Source organism: Rhipicephalus microplus, chromosome 1 (genome assembly GCF_043290135.1).
Source record: "Rhipicephalus microplus isolate Deutch F79 chromosome 1, USDA_Rmic, whole genome shotgun sequence".
Taxonomy (NCBI): Eukaryota; Metazoa; Arthropoda; class Arachnida; order Ixodida; family Ixodidae; genus Rhipicephalus; species Rhipicephalus microplus.
Genome location: NC_134700.1, coordinates 192,968,946 through 192,995,580, shown reverse-complemented (window position 1 = coordinate 192,995,580; position 26,635 = coordinate 192,968,946). Strand labels below are relative to the sequence as shown.

The 26,635-nt window shown below is 44.5% G+C and overlaps 2 protein-coding genes across 2 annotated transcripts in view; one reads left to right on the top strand and one right to left on the bottom strand.

Moving 5' to 3' along the window:
* Window positions 1–7,087: 7,087 nt before the first annotated feature.
* Window positions 7,088–10,485, top strand: LOC119178520 (uncharacterized; the record flags this gene model as incomplete). Its single annotated transcript, XM_075867998.1, has 2 exons — window positions 7,088–7,234; window positions 9,499–10,485. Coding segments are annotated over 2 exons (927 nt in total), but the record flags the coding sequence as incomplete, so codon positions are not given.
* Window positions 10,486–14,703: 4,218 nt separating this feature from the next.
* Window positions 14,704–26,635, bottom strand: part of LOC119178521 (uncharacterized) — a 35,711-nt gene continuing 23,779 nt past the window's right edge. Inside the window, exon 3 of the mRNA XM_075889376.1 lies at window positions 14,704–22,524. Within this exon, the coding sequence (XP_075745491.1) occupies window positions 21,802–22,524 (723 nt within the window). The 3' untranslated portion in view covers window positions 14,704–21,801. The remainder of the gene's footprint in view (window positions 22,525–26,635) is intronic.

The following is a 26,635-nucleotide window of genomic DNA, read 5'->3' as shown; positions in this document are numbered from 1 at the left end:
TTTTAAGACCCACTTTTCTGCTCTCCTTGTCTAACTCCGTAATCATGGGTTGCAATTCGTCCCCCGAGTTACTCAGCAATGCAATGTCATCGGCGAAGCGCAGGTTACTAAGGTATTCTCCATTGACTCTTATCCCTAACTGTTCCCATTCTAGGCTTCTGAAAACCTCCTGTAAGCACGCGGTAAACAGCATTGGGGAAATTGTGTCCCCTTGCCTTACACCCTTCTTGATTGGTATTCTGTTGCTTTCTCTATGAAGCACTAATGCTCAGAGTATAACCAACCACTATACATAGCCTTCATAGATTACGAGAAGGCGTTTGATTCAGTAGAAATATCAGCCGTCATGCAAACACTGCGGAATCAGGGCGTAGATGAAGTATATATAAACATTCTGGAAGAAATCTACAGGGGATCAACTGCTACCATAGTGCTTCATAGAGAAAGCAACAGAATACCAATCAAGAAGGGTGTAACACTATTATCAATATTTAAAAAAATATTTCAGTCCAGTGAAGACGCAGGAAAAACCACGCACCACCCGGCTAATTCCATGTAGGGACAGTCAGCCCAAAACCTCGTTTTGCTTTGTTTTTGTAGTTTTGGCAAACAACCACAAAGCTGTGAAGCTGAGAAGACAGCCGCCTTACGAGTTGTTAATTCCTCTGTCAAGTATTAGTTAAAGTATGGTATTCCATTTTGAGACGTAGTGAATAGTGATCCCATGATTTTTTGCAACGTTTGCTTGAAAAGCCGGAACTCTTAGAAAAGAGAACGCTATGTGTCAACAAAAAAGTCTCAGTGTATTGGCCAGCTGTATTTCTCTCCACTCAGGAAACCCCACTGGACCTCTAGTATGAAATCAACACCTTAATGAGGCATAATTTACATGATCACATTTGCGCGCGTTCAGTGTTTCTAAAAAAAATACGTTTGTATAAGTGGTGGAATAGTTGATCATTATCCAATATCTTACAAATGCTGCGAAATCTGGAGCATAAATTAAAAAAATATTTCGAAAGGCCAAATAGGCGAATATCCCTAATAATGAAAGTTTTCAATTAGGTTTTGTATCTCTGCAAAAGAGGGGGAGGGTGCATAAAGACTGCTGGGAAGCGATTAGTAATGGCTAAAACATTCATGTGAATCTGAAAACAGTTCACATATTCGTTATTTGTCCTAGTAACTTGTCGGCGAGGTAGGTTCGTTGAGCCTTCGAGGAACTTCCGTAGAGTTGTCATCATGTTCAAGTCAGCGTATGCCCGTCCGCGAACGAATTTGCTGTTGAAGAATATTCTATACTTTACAGTACGCACGTTAAGACGAGCCAAGTTACGCAAACCAAGCATGCCAACCTTGAAGGTGATACCACACTTCCGCAAATGGGACGGAAACGTTCAGCTTTGACGATATGTGTCCACGTGTATCTTCAAACTCCAATACGAAGAGGCAACGCCCAAACTTGCTTGCGTACCCAGTAACTCGCACTGTAAAAAAGAAATTCCCGCGTTCGCTGCGCAGTGACCTTTCAGGTCAAACCGAAAGTGCGCAGTAAATGTTCTCGCTTTTCATATTTTGCGTCCTGTTGAGCTGAAAGCCCGAATCAAGTGCTTTCGCCGCGACAAGCATGTAGATTCCTGGGCAAGAGGCGAGACGAACTTCACCCATCCATTTCGGGCCCGTCTTTTTGCTGCCTTTCCTCGTTTACGGCGCCCTGTTCCCGCTTCGTTCCCGAAAAACACGTGCGCGCCAGTGAACGCGCCGGGAAATGGTGGCTAATTCATGCGCACATGTCGGTGGGTGCTTTCGGTGTCGTGAAATAGAAAGTAGGGCGACAACCAGCCACACGCCGCACCCCCGGTGTATATAAGCGCGTGAATCCCTGTTGACAGCAAACTTTTTCTGTCCCATTCCAAACGACGCACCTGGGATCCATAGGATATAAACCGCGGCGTGGACGTCTGCTGCCTCTGCATCGTCGCTTATTTACAGTCATCAGTCGCTGTTTGCGCGGTGCCGTCACGAACAAGGCAACGAAGAACGAAGAAATCATGGTATTTCAGGTGAGATTGTGCGCGAACACCAAGAGACTCCCCGAGTGAGTTTGATTTCCTTCGCTCAACGTTTATCGGTGAGCTATCGAAATGCGGTAAAAGGCTACCGGTGCTATAAATAGGCGACGACAAAAGTATTTCGCAACAAGGAAAGTAACTGCCTGCGTGGGAACGATACGGAGTGCGCGGGCCAGTCTCTTCTTTGTGATGCTACCGCTTCCTCATTTCCGCAAATGGGCAAGAAATGACTCTTTTTGCAGACTCACTGCATTCTGAGGTTTATGTGCCTTGGTTCCTCGATGTATGTGGTCTTTGAGTCCGCACCCACAAGGTATAATGAGCTGTTTGTGCTCTCGAAGGGATCTCGTCAGCGGTTGTTCAAAATCTTTCCCACGACTACTGAGCAATCCCAGTTATGAAACTCGATGGCTTCGTTAAATTGTCGCAGTACTATGCACGCGCAAACAGCAATATCTCTTGACGGTCACTGTGCAAGCTTTTCCAAAATCTTTACACCTACAGTGCGTGCGCCATTATTTTTATTACCCACCACCTTTTCCTTGCTGTAACTTGCTTTCCTGTATGTACGTACATTGCGGACGTTTTCCAGACTTTTAATAACAATAGCAGTTAATACGTTTGCACTTGTTGAACATGATGTCCCGGATTTCGCACACTCTCTGAATTCATGGTGATAGTCCGTAGTATGGAAGTACTTTCTTGCTGTTAAGTCTCGCACATTAACGTTTCTCAGTCCAGCTACTGACCCGCAGGTCGTGGGATCTAATCCCGGCAGCGGTGACTGAATTTCCAATGGAGGCGGAAATGCTGTAGGCCCGTGTGCTCAGATTTGTGTGCACGTTAAAGAGCCCCAGGTGGTAGAAATTTCCAGAGCCCTCCACTGTGGTGTCTCTCATAATTATGTGGTGGTTTTCGGACGTTAAAACCCACACATCTATCAATCAACGTTTCTCAGTCGACAAGGTGCCACGGTAATGCTGGCTACTTAGCGTATGCAGTTACATTCACCAAATCTTTCGTATGCTGATCCATTCATTAAACCATAACAGTTTATAGTACCGCTGCAACCGGAAGCGACAAGCCTAACCTGCATTACATATAAATTTTAACGAGCGCAGCCAGTGGTGTCGTAAGGCACTTTAGGCATTTTTATAGAGTCGAGTACCACTTTGATTTTCCGGTATTATTTCTGCCTACGCCCCTACCAGAACTGCATGTCTTACAAAGTGAGAAACCAGCTAGTGGTTGTCGAAAACGCTCAGGTTTCTTGCTTTTTGCAAAGCTCGTCGGAGCCACCCTTTCGTCATATATTAGTGCTCCTTGGAACACGCCATCTTCTAGTTTAGCCGAGTTGTTAGGCTGTTTCATTTAAAGTTTTCTGTCTAATTACAGAATGAGATGAAGAAATTAGGCTAGCTATGTGTCTAGGAAAATTTAGAAGCCAATTCCTAATGTTCTCAACTGAAAATCATTTTAGGAGTTGGAAAACGCTCCTATTCTACACGCAAACTTTCCCAATTGTTTTCAGGTGAAACGCTAGTAGGCATATTTTTGATGGAAGCAAGCGTCTACGATATTACGCATTGATCTAATAAGAAATGTAAAGGGACAAAGGAATTATTACTCACAGATAAAAGCGGCCGATGCCAATGTATATTTAAGCCTATGAATCACATAATATAGATATTCTGGACAACTACTGTGAATAAAATAAACTTCCTTCTTGAACAAACTCTGAAAATAATCTTTTGGTCGCGTAGAAAACATGAGTTCCGCTTATACATAACTTATTAGCGTTATAGGTTCTCCAACAACTGGTGCGAGTGGTCTATCTGAAGAAAAAAGACATTTCTTAGGCGAGGGACCAGACCTCAGAAGAAAAAAGAGTATAGTATTCATGTGAATCCTCCCTTTTCAATTTTTCTGCCACTATTTTTCAACGAATCGGCCATGGTAGGTTAGCAGGTAAAGTGTCATACCACCGCCTATGCACACTGCGGGGATAAATAGACAATTATACACGTCCTGTGTAACTGCTCGGAATATAACCTAGAAGGACGATACCTATCCATTACACTAAACAAGTTAGACGACCAGCCGCTGTCAGAAGAAAGTACACTGCGCCATCGTCATGACTAGTCATCACAGAAGAAGGCTGTGCAAACGCTACTGGGCTCCTTGCAAACTACTGTCCTGTCGGAACTGCTCTGAGTGGATTGATTTTGTGTGTGCGTGTGTGTACGTGTTTTGCTCTTATTTATTTTTTAACTCTCTCTTTCTCTTTCAAACCTCTATTTCCCAAACCCAGTGTAGGGTAGCATACAAGATTCTAGCATCTGGTTAGCCTACCTACCTTGTTTGTTTCTCGTTTCTCTCTCAGAACGCCGAAGACACGGGTTCGAGTCCCGCCCACAATTGTCGCATTTCGATAGGGGCGAAATGGAAAAAAAAATTCGTGTTTTAAAGGTGCATGATAAACAGCTCCACATCTACCAACACATGTTCTTAGCTATGCGGTGCGCCTCACGGATTTAATGGTTCTGACCCGTAAGACTTCATACGCTCATACATACACTAAAGAACAAATTATTTCAAGACACTAGAACCGTTCCTATGTAGCAATGAAACCAATTTTTATCGTGTGTCGTAAATAATGTTGGTGCCTACATCGTCGTACGTAGAAACCAGGTGTATACGCCAGGTCGACGTGCAGCGACCAGGCGCAATGTGCCAGAAGAACTCGTTTCAACCGAGACTTTGCGGTCAGAATTAGCAGCGTCGAGACATCCTATCACATGCGGTTGCATCGACACTTTGTCGTCGTCCTTCGACGCAGATTGCGAGATTAGAGAATGACCTCAGGCCTCCGGCCTGCGTATATCTTTCGTGACGTGTCCAGGTGAGTGAAACTACCGCCATCAAGAAAGGTCCATCTATTCTTATCACTGACTGCAGCCTTAGGAGGAAAACTGCGCGCGGTCTTCGATCTCATGGTTGCATGTAGACAATAATTTGAGATAACGGAGATGCTCATCAGTACGGTATTCCAACAGAAATCAAGGGAGCGTCAGAAATAGCTTGCAAACATGTAAACTTTTCGTGTCGCTGCCCTGGCGTTTCTTGATATTTCTTTTCACTGTCTTGCTTCTTCTTCTCGTTGGTTCAAGGCCTTGCATTGCACAATTCCGTTGTGCAGTGGTCCAAGCTCACGTTCGTACTATCTTTACTAGCTGAGTTCTAGAGTGGTTGCTGTAGTGTCGGGTAATTTCAGAACCACTTCGATGGCCCCGTCAGTAATTACCTTGAATGCTAATACATTCTGCAGCATAATGAATAGAAGGACATGGAGTGCGTTTCTTTTTTTTTTCTTTTCAAAGAGCATGGAAGGACTTTGCGCGATGAGTTAAACATTTAGATACATTGTGTCTAAATTGTATGAACAAGCGTTGATGCCTACAAATTAACTAGATGTAGCCCGCGCGACAAGCTGAGTGTACCTGACTACAATAAGCGCTATCTTATGACACCCAGCTTTTAATATGCTGAATTTGTTAAAACAGCGCACTTGCGTTTACGTTTCTACACCACAGGAACGTCGACAACCAGAGCAATTAAAAATTGTAGTATAACAAGACATTGCAGCATTTGCCTAAACTTGATCTTACGTAATATGGGCAGCCATCATAACAATTTCGAACAATGAACATGGTAACATGTAGCAGCCACACGAAGACAAGTGAAATCTAACAACTTATTCATTTTATTGCGATAGCAATTATATGGACACTCTCAGCCGGATTTTGCCGCTGGTGTCGACGTGGGCATCGGCGTCGATGTCGTGCACCGTATATGTATACGTATCTTTATATATATATGCAAACGCAAGAAAGAGAAAAATCTCAGAAGATTCCGCCGTGCGGAATCGAACATGAAAGCCACTGAGGGGTACCTTTTTCAGCATTCGAACGGCAAGCTATTCATGTCTACCGCTTACTACTGTTGGCGGGAATCTCGGGGGGGGGGAGGGAGGGGGGCTGTGGTGTTTTCAGGATTATCAGCAAGGTGGCGCAGTGAGCGCGCAGTGGCTCTCATCTCTCATGCGTACTTTCACCTGCGTAGATAATAAGGTGGTGTACGCTCAATCGCGCGCACTTATCTTGCAGTGGCGAGGATCGTACGTCTTGGCTAGCCTTTGGGTTTCATCTAAATGATTCTGTCGTAGTTACCAGGTGCACAAACGTCACTGCACTTGTTGCACAGCTAAAGCACTACCTCTGTTTGTGAAAAGGGCGTGCTTTTCAGGCACAGCGAAGTTACAACTGAGACCCTTACTCGCATTCATCTGTACCTGGGAGTACGTTTCGTGCGTCATTTGTGCGTGAGAAACGCGGTGCACGTTTTGATCTGCTTGCCATTCTGCGCGTGACCTTCAAATTTCTTGCTATAGCGTTCATTGCTTTGCCTTTGCGGCAAAGCTGTGACTTTTTTAAAAGCACCGACTACCTGCTTCCGGTGGAATTTAGGGTGCACTCGGATATATAAAAGCGGGTGTTATTCCAACTTGTGCTCTCTGAAATTCGGCTGTTCTGACCGAAAATTTATCCTGTGGCCTCTAATAATCAGCGGAAGAAACTATTCACAGTGCCACCTGTGCACATAAGAGACATCTGGAGCACCCCTCAGCTCACCTTTTTCACCTAAAAAATGAAATGATTTCACTTGAAAAATATATTTTTTGTAACATCAGGTGTCCCTTTCATTTCAATAAAATGTGTCCAGTTAGTGTCATTGCTTTACCACAAACAAAGATATTACATTTCATTAAAGCTTTATAGGGTACGTCCTGTAACGAAAGCGTAAGGAACTGTTTGATTGGGGCGTAATGTCGGCTCACACCCTTAACAAATACGGCTACCAACTTCGTCATTTCTCGCACACTTCTTTCATATTGCCTGATAGCAAAGCAAAAAAAACAAGTTAGCACGAACGACACCTATTAACCACACCATGATAAAGCGTATTCCTTGTTTCAGGTGTTGTTGATTGCCGCTGCTGTCACCACTGCTTTTGCCGGCTATGCCCGGCCGGCAGCAGTGGCGGCCCCAGCCGTCGCAGCTCCTGTTGTTGCCGCGGCTCCAGCGCCGGCTGTTCTTGTGCAGGTAAGCATAAAAGTGGCGTTCTTCTTTTATCAATTTCATTTTTCACTTTCTCTTTAGAGACTGCAGGGTTGCGCGATTGCTTGTTGACTTGAAATGCTCTTTCATTCTCTTTGTTTAATTGTTGCATATAAAACCAGCTACCCCGATGCATATTTTCTGAGCTTTAGCTGGTATCTCAACATGTATAGAAAAGCACGTTACATGAACATACAACACGCAGTTTGCTCTCCAAGTGCGCTCATTATCAGTGCTCTTTCTCTTATATTTCTTTTTACCTCCATGTTGTTTCCTTTTTATACAGAATAGAAAACTAGGTGCATCTGATTGTCTTTACTGTCTTTTCTTGCTTTCTTATTTGTTTTCTATACATATGTTCTCTTTCCCTTTACCTGTAAAGTTCCCTAAGAAGCGTAGAAATATCTTCAACTCTAGAGGGCCAACAATGTGCTGCATATAACAATACTTATTCTCACCTCAGCTGTTTTATTGCACCAGCATTTATATGGACACACTCAGCTACATTTTGTCGCTGGCGTCGGCGATTACCGTCATTCACCGTATATGTCTACGTATATGCATATATGAAAACGCAAGAAACATAATCCAGAGAAAGACTCCAGCACGCGGAATCAAACGCCTGACCTGTTGCTTGTGAGCGCGTGGCATTATCAACTGAGCCACGAAGAAGCATCTCCTCCAACGTTCAAACGGCACGCTATTTTCTACAACATACAGCAGGTGATGCGAATCTCGGGAAAAATGTGTTTTCAACATTACCAGCGAGATGGCGCAATGTGCGTGCGTCGCTAGGGAGCCTACATGACCGTGGTCATGTAGGATCCCGTGGTCATGTAGGCTCCCCAGTCATGACCGAGGTGATGCAGGCTCCCTAACGTCACCAGATTGTCCCGCCGTGGCGACGCCCACTCAAGCGTTCAGCTCCCACACGTACTCTGCCCCACGGTGCGGCAGGGGTAGATGCTCACGCGTGTACGCGCTTATCTCGCAGTGGAGAGAATCACACGCCTCGGGCTTTCACTGGATCAATTTTGTTGTAGTGACCGGGCGCACAAAGGTCACTGCATTCGCTGCAATCTTCATTTGCAGGAAGGGCGCGCTTTTCAGACACAACAAAGTAACACCTGAGACACTTGTTCGCGTGCATCTGTACCTGCGAGTACGTGTCGTGTCTCACTTTTGCGTGAGCCACTCGGGGCACACTTCGATCTCCTTGCCATTGTTCCCGTAGCATTACTATTTGTTGCTATTCCATTGTTTGCTGCACCTTTGCAGTGAAACTGTGACTTCTTTTTTAACATTAAGGTGTTTCATACTGCATGGCGGTCCATTAAGGCTTAACTAACGTACTATCATGACGAAAATGACGTCAAAAACATTGCACGTTTAGAAGGCAACAAGTTTTGTGAACAAGAGTCGAACACTTGACTTCTGGGTCCACGACTACAAATGCCGGGCAGGCTATGCACGGGCACATGCATTGCAGATTTAAAAAAAAAATACATCGTTGATATCTAGCACTATTCCATCACGGTGTTCTTGGTAAATAGCTATAATGAATCATGACTATAACAGCCACGAATAATTCCTTCAGCGCGTCATCTCTAAGCTCATATCCCATTCGACGCATTTGCAAAAGGAGCATTGCAATTTCTTCAGCGCATTAGCCATAGTCACTCATAGCATCCATTCATACCGAAAATAACTCGGGCGCCTGCCAGCTTCTCAGGCTTTAACTCTGCGTTCCCCACTCAGCTTTCCTCGCAAATAATTGCACCCGGCCAAAGGTTAGACATTACACGCGTTGCGTTTTCCTCTGGTCGGGCAGTGGTGTTTAATAATTTCCATATGTCCCGAGTAGACGAAGTTAGCCTCAATTCTAGTTTGCTATAGCCTCAGTTCAATGTACAATCAGCCACGCTCTTCTGGCTATCACGTTGCTTTCTGTGGTTCCGCTCTCACTGTTTACTACAGCTACTACAAGCGTCTGTTACCACAAGGGTCTGTCTAATCATTAATAATGGACGTTAGTCGTCAAAATGGAGATGCATTATTAGGCGCCAACGTGGATGCACCCCCATTAAGTGGTGCTAAAGCTGTCGAACACCTATAAAAATTGCGCAAGCTCTCTCATACTAATGCACGGTATATGTTGAACTACTATAGGAACACGTTTTACTTTCGCGTTTTACCGATTGCTATGACCGAGGGATCAACCATTTTTATTTTTATTTTTATCTCTCTAGCCAGCCCATCCGTACAGTTTCGGCTACGATTCCAAGGACGAGTTCGGCACTCATCAATACCGCAACGAAGTGAGCGACTCGGCCAATCAGAAGCGCGGAAACTACGGCTACAAGGACGCCGGTGGTGTCTTTAGGCAAGTCGACTACGTGGCCGATGCCGCGGGTTTCCGGGCCAACGTATACACCAACGAGCCGGGTACAGCGCCTTCGGAGCCCGCAGCCGCCGCCTACACGGCCCCGGCAGCCGCCCCAGTGGCTGCTGCTCCCGTGGCCGTGGCAAGACCTGCCCTTTCCGCGGCTCCTGTTGTGGCCGCAGCTCCTGTTGTGGCCGCGGCTCCGGTCAGGCCCGCAGTGAGGCCCGCAGCGGTAGCCCTTCCAGCGCCCCCACCGGCTCCCCTGGTGTACGCACCACCTCCCGTGGCCAAGCCACTCCCAGCTCCACTCGCAGCTCCAGTCGCAGCACCAGCCCCAGCTCCTTACCCCGCCGTGTTTCACGCACCAGCGCCCTACTTCGCACAGGCGGTTCCTGCTGCAGCGCCAGTTGTGCACTCTGTCGCACCCGTTGTACCGGCGGCACCAGTTGTGCCCGCAGCACCGGTTGTGCCGGCCGCGCCGGTTGTGCCCGCAGCGCCGGTTGTGCCTGCGGCACCGGTTGCACCAGCCCCGGCACCTCTGCTACCAGCGCCATTCCACTACGGCGTGAGGCCGCCCGTCGCCCTGACGGCTCCAGGACCATCACCAGTCGCGGTCGCACACGCGCCCTACGTTCACTATTATTAGGAATCTCCTTGACGAATTGTCCTGGACTCTCTAATCATTCATCACATCTGTCACTTTATCACCAAGCTTTGTTCTTGTCCAGTGGCGAAGAAAAGACACTCACATGCAGATCACGTGCCGGACAAGCCTAAGTGCATATACTTCCCTTTAAGCTCAAAATAAATAGTACCACCGACAACATAAAGAAACGGGTTGCAAAGTCTTAAATAGTTATGATATGAAAGGCCTTGCCGGTCTACGAACAATTTAGACCGACGAAGATTGGTCATGTAGCTACCCTTGTTAACATATTGCATGTGAGAGGAGGACACAGCTAAGGAGCACAACACCAAAGGGGTGTTATGTCTTTCCTATAGCGCATGTTTGTTTGAGATCTTCCTCGGGGACTCTGCCACAGTTGCCTTCATATTGAGTTGGAGTTTCTTTCTCCACCGATTCAGCTAACTAGGCACTGTAGCATGTTCAGGTGCGGGGTAACGCCGTTGTGAGGCGTGTAGTTATTTCTCCCTTGATTTCCGTAACTATCGCCAAGCGACGCTTGAAACCAGCGCATAGCAGTTGTTGATTCTGTAGCTGCATAGAAGATTTCAGTATTAGCATTGCAGCGCTCATTACGTTTACGTGACCTTCTTGTAATGCTTCCCACCTGGAAAAAATCACCCGTATGGTTAAGCTATTTATGACTAAAACGACCTAAATTCATCTCATTTTCGGGCAGTTCGCTAAGTACACGCGTTACAAAATGCGAAAATGGGTCGATGCGTAGAATTCTTCGAGAACACAGATATTCTGTGTCAACGCTGAGTTTCTAGGTGAGGATCACCATTGCAATGGCAAAACCACAAGAACATTGTATGCAGATAAAAAGTACTCGCCACAATAGGCAGCACAGCGTAACATTTAAATGTTAAGTACACAAATTTCACGCACTTTCGTTTAGAATTCTGCCCTGTATTTTAGTCTAACACTTGAAAAAATGCATGCATACAATAATATTCCCTTTGCTCAGGAATCTGCTTTGTTCAACATGAAGGATTTAAATTCACTTTTAAAGAAGTTTTTGTCTGCTGGGCTCTGAAGCCAGTAGCACAAAAACAGTATTTTTTTCAATTGTGCTCACCTTATGTTACCTGCAAGGGTTTCAGATAGCATGAATTCATTATGTCCTCGATGAAGCGATCAGTTTTTCATTCGTCGTCATTCCTGTTTCTGACATAGTAGAAATGTGTACATTGCACTAGTATCAATAAAAAGCTCAAAAAGGCATGTTCAGTTTGATTCGTTTTATAGACCACCTTGCTGATGGCTGGTAGGTTCTCCAGTATAGAATAAATCATTAACACAAAGAATTCATACTGTCCTAAAGTTTTCCTTTCATTTATTTCTGCCACAATAGTCTGACCTAAAGAATGATTCTATGCCCACCTATGGCAACCATTCTCACAAAGTTATGTTTATGACTTGTATAAGTGACCAGCGCTGCAGAGTGCGCCCGGAACTGAGAGAAAGAAATGCATCAATACCGATATAAATGCTGCATTAGGTATTTGTAGTGCTATGCTGAGGCGTGAAGACATTGAGGGTCGAGGACATTGCGCTTATTAATTTCATTCATTTTCTTTATGTTGTATCACAATCCTAATATTGCATGTGAAGCCCCTACTCACTCTGTCTATAACCGGACACACACAAACCTAGCTACACGTTGAAGTCTTTCTAAGAAAAAAACAAAAACCTGAGTAACTATGTTGAGTTACTCAAAAATTGCGAGCTGTCATGATATATTTGTTTTCACTTGAAGGTGACGAAGTACTTTGCTTATCATCATCATCATCATCAAAAGTCTGACTACGTCCACTGCAGGACAAAGGCCCCTCCCATGTTCCGCCAGTTAACCCGGTCCTGTGCTTGCTGCTGCCAATTTATACCCGCAAACTTCTTAATCTCATTTGCCCACCTAACCTTCTGTCTCCCCCTAACCCGCTTCCCTTCTCTGGGAATCCAGTCAGTTACCCTTAATCACCAGTGGTTATCCTGTCTACGTGCTACATGCCCGGCCCATGTCCATTTTCTCTTCTTGATTTCAGCTATGATATCCCTAACCCCCGTTTGTTCCCTAATCCACTCTGCTCTCTTCTTGTCTCTTAAGGTTACACCTACCATTTTTCTTTCCATTGCTCGCTGCGTCCTCTTCAATTTAAGCTGAACCCTCTTTGTAAGTCTCCAGGTTTCTGCTCCGTAGCTAAGTACCGGCAAGATACAGCTGTTATATACCTTCCTCTTAAGGGATAGTGTCAATCTGCCTGTCATAATTTGAGAGTGCTTGCCAAATGTGCTCCACCCATTCTTATTCTTCTAGTTACTTCAATCTCGTGGTTCGGCTCCGCTGTTATTACCTGCCCTAAGTAGACCTAGCTTATATTGGTATGTAAAGTGACAGAGTACAACGTCAGAAACAATGAACCAACGCGAAACACTCGTGGAAATGAGTAATGAACACAACTAATTCGCAGATTTGCTTTCACAAAATGTACCCTATTCACAAAACTCGTTTGCCAGGAAAGGGACCAGGGCCAGAGCGTATAGTAAACAGACATACTGTACAGATTCGTAGTACTTTCGCAAATCTGTGAGGAGCGGCTTTCTCTAAACGCACCTCCGTGAAGTACAAGGCCGTACACGCAGACACCAATGACGCGGTTGTATAAATCATCATTCCTACTTTTCTGAATCTGAATTATACTTACCGTACTTTGTAGTGGATGTCTTCTTCACAACAGTACTTCACGTCCATCATACATTTTAACGATCCACTTCTAAATCTAAGCTGTGTTGAAAAAGAAATTTTGGTACTGATTGAAGCTGCGGACAATAAATAGCTCGGCTGCAAGTCGAACAGGCCACTCCACATATGTATGGGTACAAATTGCAACGTGGATGGATCCATAAGAACAAAGTAATCTTAGGCCGTAACAAGCTAATTTTACGGGCCCTTCAGATAAAAGGAATACAAGTATTGGACCACCGAAGGTAGTTGATGGCAAACAGAAGTGTAAGTCTATTTGGTCATTCCAGCGACGCAGGCAGCGTCATGTAGCCATGCTCCGAAGCTGTCACACGGTGATACAATAGCGATGCAGTTCGGTCTCTTAGTAGTCACAAACTAATGAACACGTATTCACGCTCTACGACGCTGACGTAAGCGCTCGCGACATCGCCTTCTCGTCCGCCATTTCGATCTTCCGCTGCGCCGCCTATAGTTGCTGGAATGGTCGTATACAAACAAAAGGAAGTGACTTAGACCTCTTGCTGAGCAGCGATCGTAATTGCACGAACGCAAACATCAGGAGTTAGAAATGCTAGCGTACTTCAGTTTAGCAACTCCATGATTCAGTATACCACACATTGGTAAGGCAGTGCTGTCCCCTCACCTGTCAACCAGTAGACCAAAAGATATCATTGCCATGGTACTCACAAAGAAAGCACGCATACGGCTGACCATGGCACTGATGCATAGGAAGCATATGCACTTTATTAGAACTCTATGTGCGCACAAACTACGGTATCGGCCGGCATTGACGTTACACAGATAAATTTTATTAATATCACCCGCGCACTTCGGCAGTCGCACGAACAAGCCAACCCGAGCAGACGTATTGGCAGTATATCTTAAGCCAGAAATGCTATACTTGACCACCACGGCAGCGGAAAGAAAACACAGATTAGTCGATCAAGAGCAATCTACGCTCGGGAAGAGTGGTGAGTGTGGGCCAAAGAAAGATATTTCTGAACACATGGGTGTTTAAGACAACCATCGCCAAACGTGTTTATAAATGCGAGGAAGTTGCTCCGGTTTCTCGCGTGGTGTTATTTTCGGTGGCGGCCGTCGCGTTCCAAGTTGATCCGAAGTGTCGGGTATTTAGAGATAGTTCCTGACACCCACCCGCCTTCGGAAGCGCTCTGGCCGGTTTCAGACGCGGAAATGCGTACGTGGGAAAAATGGCAGAGCCGATTCTGAGCTTCCGCTGACTTGTTTTCTGTTCCCTTGTCCTGTTATCACCCAAAAGTGGTTCAGAAGGTACCACTTTGAGAGTTGGGCAGAATGAGCTCATCACACTAGAGCAAACGCGGGTTTAGGGGGAAAAAGAACCGCACTCGTCTGATATTTGCTGAAACTGTCTTATAGTTCGATTGCTGCTCTGGAGCCGAGAAATAGCTGGATTTTAGGCGCGAATATTCTTAAGCTCTGGGTCTGTAGGCGCACGTTTCTCTTGTTATGCGGGGCCGCCTAATTCTATGACTGATTCAGCAGGTGCGGACGGACGGATGGAAGGACGGACGGACGGACGGACGGACGAACAGACAGACAGACAGACAGACAGACAGACAGACAGACAGACAGACAGACAGACAGACAGACAGACAGATGGAGTATTCACGGTTTATTGATAAAACCCTCCGAAGCTTCGCCCCATTCATCATCATTCACTACGTGAATGTGCTTTACTTTTTTTTTCCCACATCTCAAGGTTACCACGTATTCATGCTAAATAATATCGTACAAGACCTCAAAAAAGCAAGGAGTCATGCCTATTGCTGCCTCCTTCGCTTAGAACGTACACCAGGGCAAATTCACCGTTCAGTGCGTTTACGGACTCTATCGGAGCCACCACTATTCTCAGAAAACGTAATCACGTGTTTCATGCCATCATGCATTTCAGACTAGATTACCTGACCTTACTCGCCTATGTGCTTTAACTGCTTGGCCAAATATCTGATTAACAAGACGATCTGGCTGAGAAATTTCATCATTCACTAATGACCATGTAGCGAGAGGCAGAGCGACGTGAGCAGACGTGAATAATCTCGCTACTTCACTTAAAAGGGTCGAAATGCAGCGGCGGCGGCTGCCAGCGTCCCCACCGTCAAGTGCGTAAATTCGTTTCGTTATAGCACGCGCTTCCAGCTGTCAGCAAGAGCTGCGCGAGAGGCACAGTGCTGTGGCTAAAATATGATAATAATGGTGAATGGTAATGAAGATGACGTTAAAATCATGCCTTTGCGTGTGTAAACAACCTTTTACGGGTGACATGTGGCCTTTCGGTTATCCTGCAGTCATTCTGAAAGCTAATTTCAAAGTGACGCCATCTCCGCCTTGCCCAGTCAGCAGATGTAGCGAACAACAGAAAATGATTGTTTGTCATAAAAAGCGTCAAACTTCTCTACACGCTCCTTGCTAGGCTGTACTTACGCTGTACTTATGCGGTACTACATAACCGATCATTTCCTTTATAAAGAGCGGTCACTGCCTTTGATAATAAGACGTAAGGAATACTGGCCCTCTCCAAGTATAAAATGTTATCGATCAGTAATAATGAGAAATATGCTGATAGGCTAACTATTCCGTATTTCTAAACAAACTAGAATGGCTTCTGGAATGTCGTAGGATAACATTTTTTGATGAGCTAGACAGACAGACACCAGCTTCGCATATGGAGGCGTCACAATGAACCACGCTGCCCGGTTTATCTACTAGTACACATGGTGTCTTCGAAGTTCAAATGGCTCCCTCCATGCAACAGGTCACCAGAAGCAACAAGTATTGTTGAATAAATATGTCGTAAGTTTTATTTATATTTTGTCTATATACATATGCACAAAAACTCACCAGGTCATGAATAAAGGCAACCTTAGTCATTAGCCGAAGGTTTGACACCAAAAGAATCAAGGAGCATACAAATGTTTGATAATGGCACAAGGATTTCAAATTCTGAGCCCCGCTTTAGGAAGAGTCAGCGAAGCAATTAAAGAAGCACACGCAGACGCATGATCACACACGCTTAAAATTTTATAATGTTCCATCTTTGACATACCAAGTGGTAAAAGTTCATGCTTAGATTGTGAGCACGCAACTACATGATATTATTCAGTAACCTGCTTTTTAACTCATAGTAGTTCTTGCTTTAAACATACCTAACTAACTGTCCTCCCGTAATTTCCTAATTTTTTACGTAACCATTTAAACCCAATTGCAACATCGAAGTTTTATTGCTTCCTAATAAATATTCAAAGAAACTAATTCCGCAGTGATAGTGACTGTGGTTTCAAGTTTTCTGGGCTGCGAAGAAAGTGAGCGCAATCTTGAGAATCATCAAAGGACCAAAGTTCTCTGTTCTTGCCAGTGAGGCTTTTTATTTTCACCCACACTAAAAGAGAACGAATAGTGGCTTCTTGTCGCATTATTTTTTCGTGTTGTTATCTAAGGGCGTTTGTTTACTCTTCTTGATATTACTGATGCATTGCAGTTTGGTATGCTGTCTGCCCTGGTGCAGATACCTTTTGTCCCTTAAAGAAGCTGTCAACAATGCTGCCCGCCGACAGTAGGCATGAAATGGTCACAAATAAAAATGATTAGCAGTTGCTACGTCCATCGTGCCCGCTACGCTGTAACCGACCCATTTAAACTTCTCATTCTCTAAATTACGTATCAGTGGCTAGAATACTGAAAAAACTATAATTCTCGACACTTTTTATTCTGAAAAAAATCAAATGTCCCATTTTAATAAATACTTTCGCAGCAGTAAAATCAGTTATTGTCATTGCATTCAATTCATCTCGAATGCCCAAAGCCTGTTCATGCCTTCGGTATACGTGCCGCCTAAAACACCTCTTGTAGCATGACTGAGACCGATGTGACTCGCTTCCTGGATTTCGTGCTGACCGATTGTGCCCCCACGATCTCTGACGACAGCGCAGCTCTGGACGACTGGCTCGCCCTACGCCATCTCCTGACACCGACAAGAGCTTTCACTGAGTAGTGCTCTGTCCTCGGACCCCTGCGACCGTGTCCATCTTGCCTATCTTCTCCATACTTCTAGATGTCGCTGTCCCTGCGCCACGCTCTCTCCTTCCCCCCTCTCTCTATCTCTATAGCTTTTAATCCTATCCTTTTAATCTCTCCTTACCCCCATCTCTCGTGAGCTACTGTTGAGGTGTCCTCCCCCTGAGAGACAGTAATGGGGCTCACATTTATCTTCTTTTTATTTAAGAATCACATAATCAAAAATTTCAGACCGAGTGTGCTCATGCCAGTGCACGGAACTGCCCATTCGTATAGTACTCTCTTCAAAGGTCATTCACTTTCTGTCTGTCTAAAAATATAAAGCCACAGTAGCTATCACCAAACGGAAAATAATGTGTTCAATATTTATTTATAGGCTGTCGAAGATATTTCCCGAATGATTTGCTTTCAAGAAGTGAGATTACCAGTCGGCTAATCGCAAAGTGAAAATTATTTATCTGACTCAAAGCAACAACTTCTTGAGTTTTCCGAGGAGACAGTGAGAGATATGAGTTAGTTGCGAAAGCTTTTAAAAACTAAAGGCGTGCAAGATATGCTGAACACCCTGCATTACGAGTTGACCTGTATTGTTAAGGAACGACCTGTATTGTGAGTTGACTGCTTGAAGCACGTACAGTCGAGTGCATAATTTTAGAGATCGCGGGAGCGCGTGCCGAGGCACGTCGCTGCGCCTTCTGGCGGCGGCAAGGCTCTGTCCGGGAGTGCTTACTGCGCACGCTCGTCCCATATCACCCGGCAGCCTGCCCTTTCGCTCGTTTCAACGGCGCACATCTCGAAACGATGCGGACGGTGCAAGTGTCACTTCTGTAGTCGCTCTGAAGACAATGAAAAACGCTGAGCGCTAATGTGACGACAGCAGATCATTTGCGGCTTTCGGCGTGCTTGCACAGCCACTGCAGAAGTGGCACCTAGCGCCGTCCGCATCGTTTAGAGATGCGCGCCGTTGAAACGAGCGAAAGGGCAGGCTGCCGGGTGATATGGGACGAGCGTGCGCAGCACGCGCTCCCACACAGAGCCGTGCAGCCGCCAGAAGGCGCAGCGAGGCGCCTCGGCATGCGCTCCTGTTGTCTCTAAAATTATGCACTCGACTGTACTTGAATTTTTAAAGAGACACTGGAGAGGAATGTTCACTTGCGCAACTATACGCTCTTAAGGTCGTCTAAGATATTCTTTCTTGTTAGGCTAGGAACAATGCAAAAGCAGACTAGAGACTATGCCAATTTATTAGTTGCAAGTCAGCTTTCTACTACACGAGAAATTTGGGTTTGTTTACTAGCATACAGTCATTACACTGTGTAAATTATAGAACAGGGACTCAATCTGATTCAAATATACTACTTTTAGTTTCACCCTCAGATCCTTGGAAACACGTTTATGACTTGAAATTTGACCAGGTATGTTGGGTCATGATTGCCGCAAGCAGTAAGCAACAAAGCGAGGCTTCTGTGTTTCTCCTTTGAGTCACTTGAAATCGCCAACTCTAAAGGATACATATTCAAAAGGGACATCGACACAATCATAAGCATTCAAAATCGAGGCTGCGACACACCTACCTGAAAATTTTATCGAAATGACGCTGATGCATTAACACAGAAGCTGATAGAACTAATCGACACAGACATAGTAAAACCAATAGTGATCTGCAAAGGCTATTTATAGCCAGTAAACGGTAACACAAGTAAGCACATAACGCGTAGACATGGTACTGCACATTAGCATGCATAGGAAAAAAATAGCCACACGATGCACCGCGTGTGTATACAGGTGGTTTGCTCGTTCCGCCATTTATGTGTGCTGCATTATTTTCAGGTGCCATATCAACAGACCGAAACACAAGCTTATGGTATTATTGATGGACAGAAGCCGGGTCATTTTGGAGAATCGCTAGAACGTTGGCGAGTTAATTTGTCGTCAGAAGCTACTTGCATGTTCTTGACAAACCAGCAACTGAAGACAAGACAACGAATACACATCACTTCAAAAAATGAGGGCGACAAAAGAAACGACAGACAGCAGCGCTGACTCGCTAATTTGAAAAGAAGCATAATAAATGGCACCTGAAAAAAAATGAAAACGAATAATCATAGCCCCAAGGATAGCATGTGTAACACCTGATGAATAGCTTGTGTCGTGTTCAAGTTTTGTTGGCCCCGTAGGGGTTTCTTGCTATGTTTTCTTTCAACTTGTGCATGCGTGGTCGTTATTCGTTTTATAGTTTTTTTTCGGAATGTATTTATTCTGCTTTGTTTAAAAATAAATTCTACTTGCAACTAAGCCCTGTTGTTTGTCGTTCCCTTATTTACCCTTATTTTCATTTGTCATGCTGTTTATTCGTTCAATAGGGACGCCCAGGAACTTGCCCGTCAGCCGTCCTAATGAAGACACAAGATACGAGTCGTTGTGTATTTATGTTCCTTTTTGTCTTCTATTTTCTAGGTGTCGAATTTGTACCGCTACCCCGTGCGTTTCAGTAGCACCTTAATTTAACATATGTACCTCACATTATCTCTTATATAAATATCAGATAAAAACACGTTTTAGAAAGGCGCCAAAAATCATAATCAATTTTAGTTGAAAACAGTTCTTATAAAAGTGCAGATGCATCAGCTGCCACCAGCAATGATTGTTCGCTATCCTCAATCTGTGGAAACCTATTGCAAATGTCCCAAGACGCTTTCGCATTGTACAAAGCAAGTAGAGTGCTGCTACTGCGATCACCACAAACGGTGCAAAATTTTTGCATGCAGCCTGGAAAGGAGCCCTGTGGTGCGTTGATGTTACTCACTGGTCTAACCTTGAAAAAAACTTCAAACTGGCCTAAACTAATCCTCCTTTTTTATGCAAAACACATCAAGTACAAGATTTTGACACGTCGTTGACTGCGTAAAATGGCGCTGCCCTTAAAGAAGTATTCATAATCTGCTGTTATGGCGAATGCTACTAGGATTACAGGAGCTGGGGGGCTGTGAAGTGAGGAGTTGGAGGCAACGCATTGTTAGCCGGTCCACTCGACATGTCACTGGAATGCGGCACGCTTTCGGAGAGAAGGACGAGTGGGAATATATATACCGTATAATCGAAACATTTGAAGCCCCGGCATTCTCTGTGGGGCAGCAGGAAAATACGTGTAGAACCTGGTAGTCCCTAGTTGCGATTGTTCTGATTCGCAGTTACATGGTATGGTTGTGTAATGACACATCCAGCCAACGTAGCTGCCTGCCCTTCGTAGCCGTGATGGTCGCTACCCGCCGTCCATAGGGCGTCTACACGACCCGCATCAGTGTGAAGTCACCTGGCACTCGTGGTGCTGCGCCTGCACCGCTTTTCAGGCGAGAGAACTGAGACTGCTCCGGGATGTTTGAAGCGGATTCGGTGGATGAGATAATCTTATTCTTGTTCGATCCCTGAAAGAACCCGGCTCTCAAAAGAGAACTTTCAGCATGCTTTTGAGTGCTTCTGCTCTTCCCATGGGATCAACCATTATGCGTATTGGGTCACCTAGAAGTTACGCCAGGGGGGCATATTTCACTCTTCATCAGCCTTTAGGTCAGCAATGAAGAGTTTCTGTAGACCTATAAGAGTTAAATGCTAAATATGACTAACTATGCACTCGTTAATCTGCACTTAAATCGTACGATAAGGACAGCCAAGCCACGTCTTCTTGCTACTTTGAGCAGCCACGCATTTATGTACATGCCAAAAAAAAGGGAAGGGGGGCATTTAACTATAGTCAAATATCGCTCATTCTGTGTCCTGCTCCTTTATAAGGCAGTATGATTCCTAATACCTCACATTGGTATCTTTTCCCACAATGTAGATCTGAACCATGTTTTATGGAACACTTTTCATACCAGTCATACAAGTGAAGGTGCAACGTTTGGAAAAATAACAAACCTACTACAAACCTACTTCAACGAAATCTGTTTTGACAGACGCTATGAAAATAATTGCGTTAGTTTTTTTAAGTCAGCGTTTTCTCTGTACTGAACCCAACTCTTATAATGTCAAGGACATTACTAAAGCTGTAAAATCCCCCCTTCTTGTAACCCACATCATTAATTAAGGTATCTCACTTACGTGCGTTTCTCTAAGAGAAATGCACCGCTTTAAGAGGATCGCAAGACAGCTCCAGCATTTAATATTTTTTCATAAATGACAAGTACCTACGCATGGTAAAGCTCTAAATGAAATGCCTCTGACACCAGCTGAAAACTAATTTTGCTCTCTGACCAACTTTGCCACATGTTTCCAACGACCACAAGTGTCAGTTGCGAACAAAATTGCATGTGAAATAGGAATAAATTGCTGTGGAAATGAAACAAAACAATTCCAACTGTTTAGGTCAAAACACATTGTAGGTGGCAATCATGCAACACATAGTGTCACAGAAGTTTGTAAAACGTGACAAAACTAATAATGTACATATACAAATGGGTGCAAAGCTATAATAAAATTAAACAGTTGGCTCACTTCCATGTCTTTTTCTTTCGTGCCGATTTAGCTAGTTCTACCCTGACAATTGGTACCACTTCCCTAAGAACTCTAACGTAAAGGCTAGAGCAAATCTTTAATGTTCTTCCTCGACCATCAGAATTCACGATCACTCACACACGCGTAAATAAACAGACCTGACATTAACTATTTACACAGCTAAAGGGAGACTAGCGGTGTTTGTGAGCTCCTGGACCACCCTCATGTAACACTGGAGGGTGCGTCCTCAAGCTCGCAAAAGGGTGTTCTACAGGTGTCTCAACGTATGTCACGTGAGAGCGTCGCGGGTCGATGAGACTGGAACCATCCGTGGACGCTGCCGTCAAACGTGGCGCCGACGGGATAAAGTCCACGCCTCCAGAGTGCTCTAAACCTGGAGCGTACTGGACCGAAGAGACCGGTAGAGCTGTGAGGGCCTTGCCGTGAAGACCCTGGACGACTTGCAGGGCCTGCAATGCAGGCTCCCCACCGGGTGCCGCGACACCCACAGGAACTCCAGCAGGAGCCGCTGGAACGGCACCATGAAAAACAGCAGCAACTCCAATCGGCTTCTGGGTGAGACGGTTCGGCAGAGCATTCTGCAATACTACAGGCACCCTGTGTGGTGGCGGTGGTATTGGCCGACGGTGGACCACAGGCCTAGGTCTTCTGTGACCGACCTTGAAGACGGCTCCTGCAGAGTAGCCAGCTGCGACGCCCGGCTCATTCGTGTCAATAGTGGCACGGAAGCCATTGTGGTCGGCCACATATTGTACTTGCCGGTAGACACCGTGTGCATCAACGAAGCCGTACGAGCCTTGCTTGCGGTTGTGGCCATCGCTCACCTCATATCGAACTTGCTTGTTACCATGGCCGTCTGAGATCTCGTAGCCGAACTGGTACGGCTGCGGCACCTACGAAATGAACATGTGGTCATCATGAACTATTTGTTATCTAATCTACGCTCACGTAAGCAGCCAACACGTATTGTTGCTGTTAAAGCAAACTTATATTCTAAAATTAACACGACATTGGTACCAAGCGCTTAATGCTTCAACACAAAAATCAGAACTCAAAGCGAGTGAAGCTCTGGCGTCACATGTCAGTACGTTCATTACTATTGATTATTGTTCTTCACAGTGTCCGCACGAACAATGGCGACAGTGATGTTGCAAGATAGATACAAATTATTGTACAGACAAAAAGCCCATGGCGATTGTTTGAAACAAACTTTCGACGATATTGTGTACGATGCACTCTACTATGGGAAATCAAAAAGCTATCAAGATAATTACCAGCGTATTCGGAAGCACTCCTTGACTGCAGCTTGTCTTGCCATCATCTTCAATGCAGCACAAACTCGCTGCAATTAGACGATGCCAAGACTGCACAAATGCTTCTTAACGAGCTGCATTGAAGGTAGTGGCAAGTCAAGCTCACTGAAGGTGTGTTTCTGAATACGGTGGGTAAATATGTGTTTAGAAAAGTGTTTAATAATTCACAGTACTTAGAACTCTACCATGGGAGAGAAATACATTCCGAAGCAAAAATAAATTTCGTAAGACTGTGTTGATAAACACTGTTCAGCGATTTAAAGAACAACACTCTAAAAAAAGAGCGAGTAAAAAGGGTGTATTTTTGTCCCACAAAAATAATTGTCATTAATATTGCGTTCCGTCCTAGTGCTATCGCCCCGCGCCCGGTACATTCCGGTCACGATCGACATGCCCATTATGAGGGTTACATTGCATTCTCGGTAGGAAAGTGGCCAGCGCCGAGTTTTCAAGAAAGGAAGCGCACGCAAGTCTGATGACGAATATTGTTGTGGGACAAAAAGACACCTTTTTTACTCGATATTTTTTAGAGTGTAGTTTCTATACTATGGGAGGGCAAAAAGCCGTCCAGCCGAGTGAAAAAGGACTATATATTCTCTAAACATTTGTGGGCTTCGAAAAAAAATTGTTAACAATTTAGAGTACCGGGTACTCTATTATGGGAGAGCCTAAAGCCATCCCGTGGGTGTTGGATGGCTTTGATGATGCCATGGCAACACTTGATGAGGCCGTGGCGAGAAAAGTTACAAAACGATAAGCCTACGTGGCACGTTTTTGTGTTTAGAAAAAGTGGTTAACAATTTAAAGTACTCGATACTCCGATATGAGAGAGCTCAAAGCCCTCCCTTGGGCCTCGCACTTGATGAGACCCCATCGACAAAAATTACGCTCGGACCGGGTCCTGGATTGTAAAGTGCCTGATGTGTGTTTAGAAAAAGTTGTTAACAATTTATAGTACTTAGTGCTCCAATGTAGGAAAGCAAAAATTCGCCCCAGCTTAGAAGATTAGATAGTTAAGGAGCAACATTCAAGAATGACAGCGATGTAGGGAAGTAGTAATGCGTTAGTACCAGCCGGTGTGCGCAGCCACTCCATGCAATATAATAGAGCAATGCTTGTGTTTATAAATCTGTGTGTGTCATTGACCTGGTTGTTCAGATGGATGTCAGATAGAACACGCGAGTGCCTATTCAAAAAACTATTTAATCTCACTAATGAATTCAGGCTTTTTAAGGTGGCTAACTTAAAGGTGCTAATTTAACACTACCGATTTTCTGGAAGGCATTTCAAACGTCTCTGACTTAGAATTGTAGAAAATTATTCTTTGTTGCTTTTTCTTTACAGCATGGGCACGGCCATAGCAAGGGCCTCAAGCTCACTTCAGCTAGAGAAATGAAGTGAAAAAAAAAATCCAGCCTACACGGGATGGAATGCCACAATCAATATCGTGAAAGCGGGGAAAAGGGGCGGGGGGAGGGGTTGATCTTGCTCAAAATGACATCGCTATTTGAAAAAAACACAGCTCTATCATATCGCATATACGTCCATTTTTGTTGAAAATTAGGTGTCGGGTTTCGCAAAACGTACCAAATGGCACAACGACTTTAATGTGTACGTCCATTAGAAGTATTCAGTTTTCGTTTTGCAGTGATGTGGCTTTCATAGCGACTCATTATGAGCGCACGGGATGCTTCACAAAAACAATGCTTGAAACCAGCACACCCCCCTCACTAATTGACCCGCACAAAGCGTAATTCATTTTATTTAACGAGAAAATAATGCGAGTGCTATAATCGGTAGTCACAATACTTAACTTCGCTTGCAGACACAGGCCGCACACGAAAGGTACGCAAGCCGCATGCGGCCCGCAGGCCGCAGGTTTGAGACCCCTGCCCAGGGGAAGTCAAAATGCAAAACGTGGAGGCCTATAAGTTACGGTTATGTGCTGCTGACCCAAATATGCGCGTTCAATTCCGCCCGGGATGGTCGCATTTCAATTAGGAATAAATGCAAGTGTACTGTGTGATCTCAGAGCTTCTTAAGGAACCCAAAATAGTAGAATTCACATTAAGCTCTCAACTACGCCATTGCTCATTATGTGAATCACTTTGAGACGTAGAACCGCATAAGCCAATAAATGGAACTTTGATTTTACCCTGAGTCAATCAAAGCCTTTACATATTCCTATAACATCCATTTTTCCTATGGTATAAGAACTTCTGATATGATTGATAACCATGCAAATAAACTTCGAAGCCTTACCATCAATGACAGCTCCTAAGAAGACTTCAAGTTTTATCTTTCTGTATTTCTAATAGCTTCGCACAACGCTACCTTTCTCTGAATAATGTGGATTCATAAGATTTGCAGAAGAGAGAGAGAGAGAGAACGACCTTATTCAAGATGATGACAGAATTAATTAGGCTGCCTCCACAAAGAGAGGTGACCTAAAAAGACTTGGAGAATGCATGAGCTTTGCCTTCAAAAGTAGATTCCAATCATGAAATTGGTCCCCGTGAGCCTCACTTCACTTCACTGTTGCCTACCCAACAAAACCGCAGGAACACAAACTAATTGTGCGCGTAACATTCGTCCTTGCAAGCCATCTTTGAAAGCCTGCTGCGAGTGCAGTCGTGAATATCCCACTATGCCATAAATCCTCCTTTTAAGATTCGGTGCAGTACCGACTACGTGTCCGTAAACTGCCACGCGCACATGTGCAGCTGCGCACTTCGTTGGTGCTGTTGCTGATAGTGATTAATTGTGCCTTAATGCTTTGTTTTGAGTGCAGGTTTATAACACCCACTCGCGGTGCAATTCACATGTTTCCACGTCTGGTGCTATTTTGAGCATCTAAGACGCTGTATCACGTACTGTAAAGAGTCAATCGACTCTTACTCCATGACATTCATACAGTGTCATTTTCTGAAGTAGCTTCAAGCGGTCATGTGGATCAGATGCAGAACAACTGCACGTCACGCGTAAGGTCTGTCTTTGATTTTCACTCAAATCGAATATACACTTTTGTTCAAGTTTTCTCAATTCTTCACTCATGGACAACAGTGACAATGGCGTCAGTATCGACGCTGTAATTAGAACCTTCAGCTAACAAGACAGGCGTGCCTTCTGGTTAACTTACGTGCCCCAACACAACATTTAGCATGAGACAAATGCTGTTGTCTCAATACATAAATGACATTTGCATATTTTTGCCAGCCTAATACAAATTTTTTTGCATAATTTATGAGTTGATATTTGCAGAAAGACGTGCCGTGAACTATGAATATTTTCATAATTGTCCTGAACTGTCCAATTGTCCTCGGTGCTGAATACGTCTAGCTCTTTCATTGTGAATTCAATACTTCGTCTACTTCTGTAATATCCTGGCTGTTTAATGCAGGGTGAGCTAAACAAAGCCAAAATCAATTTGTTTGTTGTCTGAGAGCCTCCTCCACCTTCTTCTTCTTGTCCTTTTCTGAGGGCTCATACCGAAAGCTGGGAAACGGCCGAGTAGTAAGAGAGTTTTTTAGTATTTTTTTTAATTTACTACTTATATAAGCTAGAATTAACTAATATATTGATTTTAAGTAGGAATAATATTAGTGAGACATGCAAGAGATCAATAATTCAGCTAGATATTGTTTTGGCATAAGTCACAAAGTCCTCCATAGCGAGGAAAACATCCCTGTCA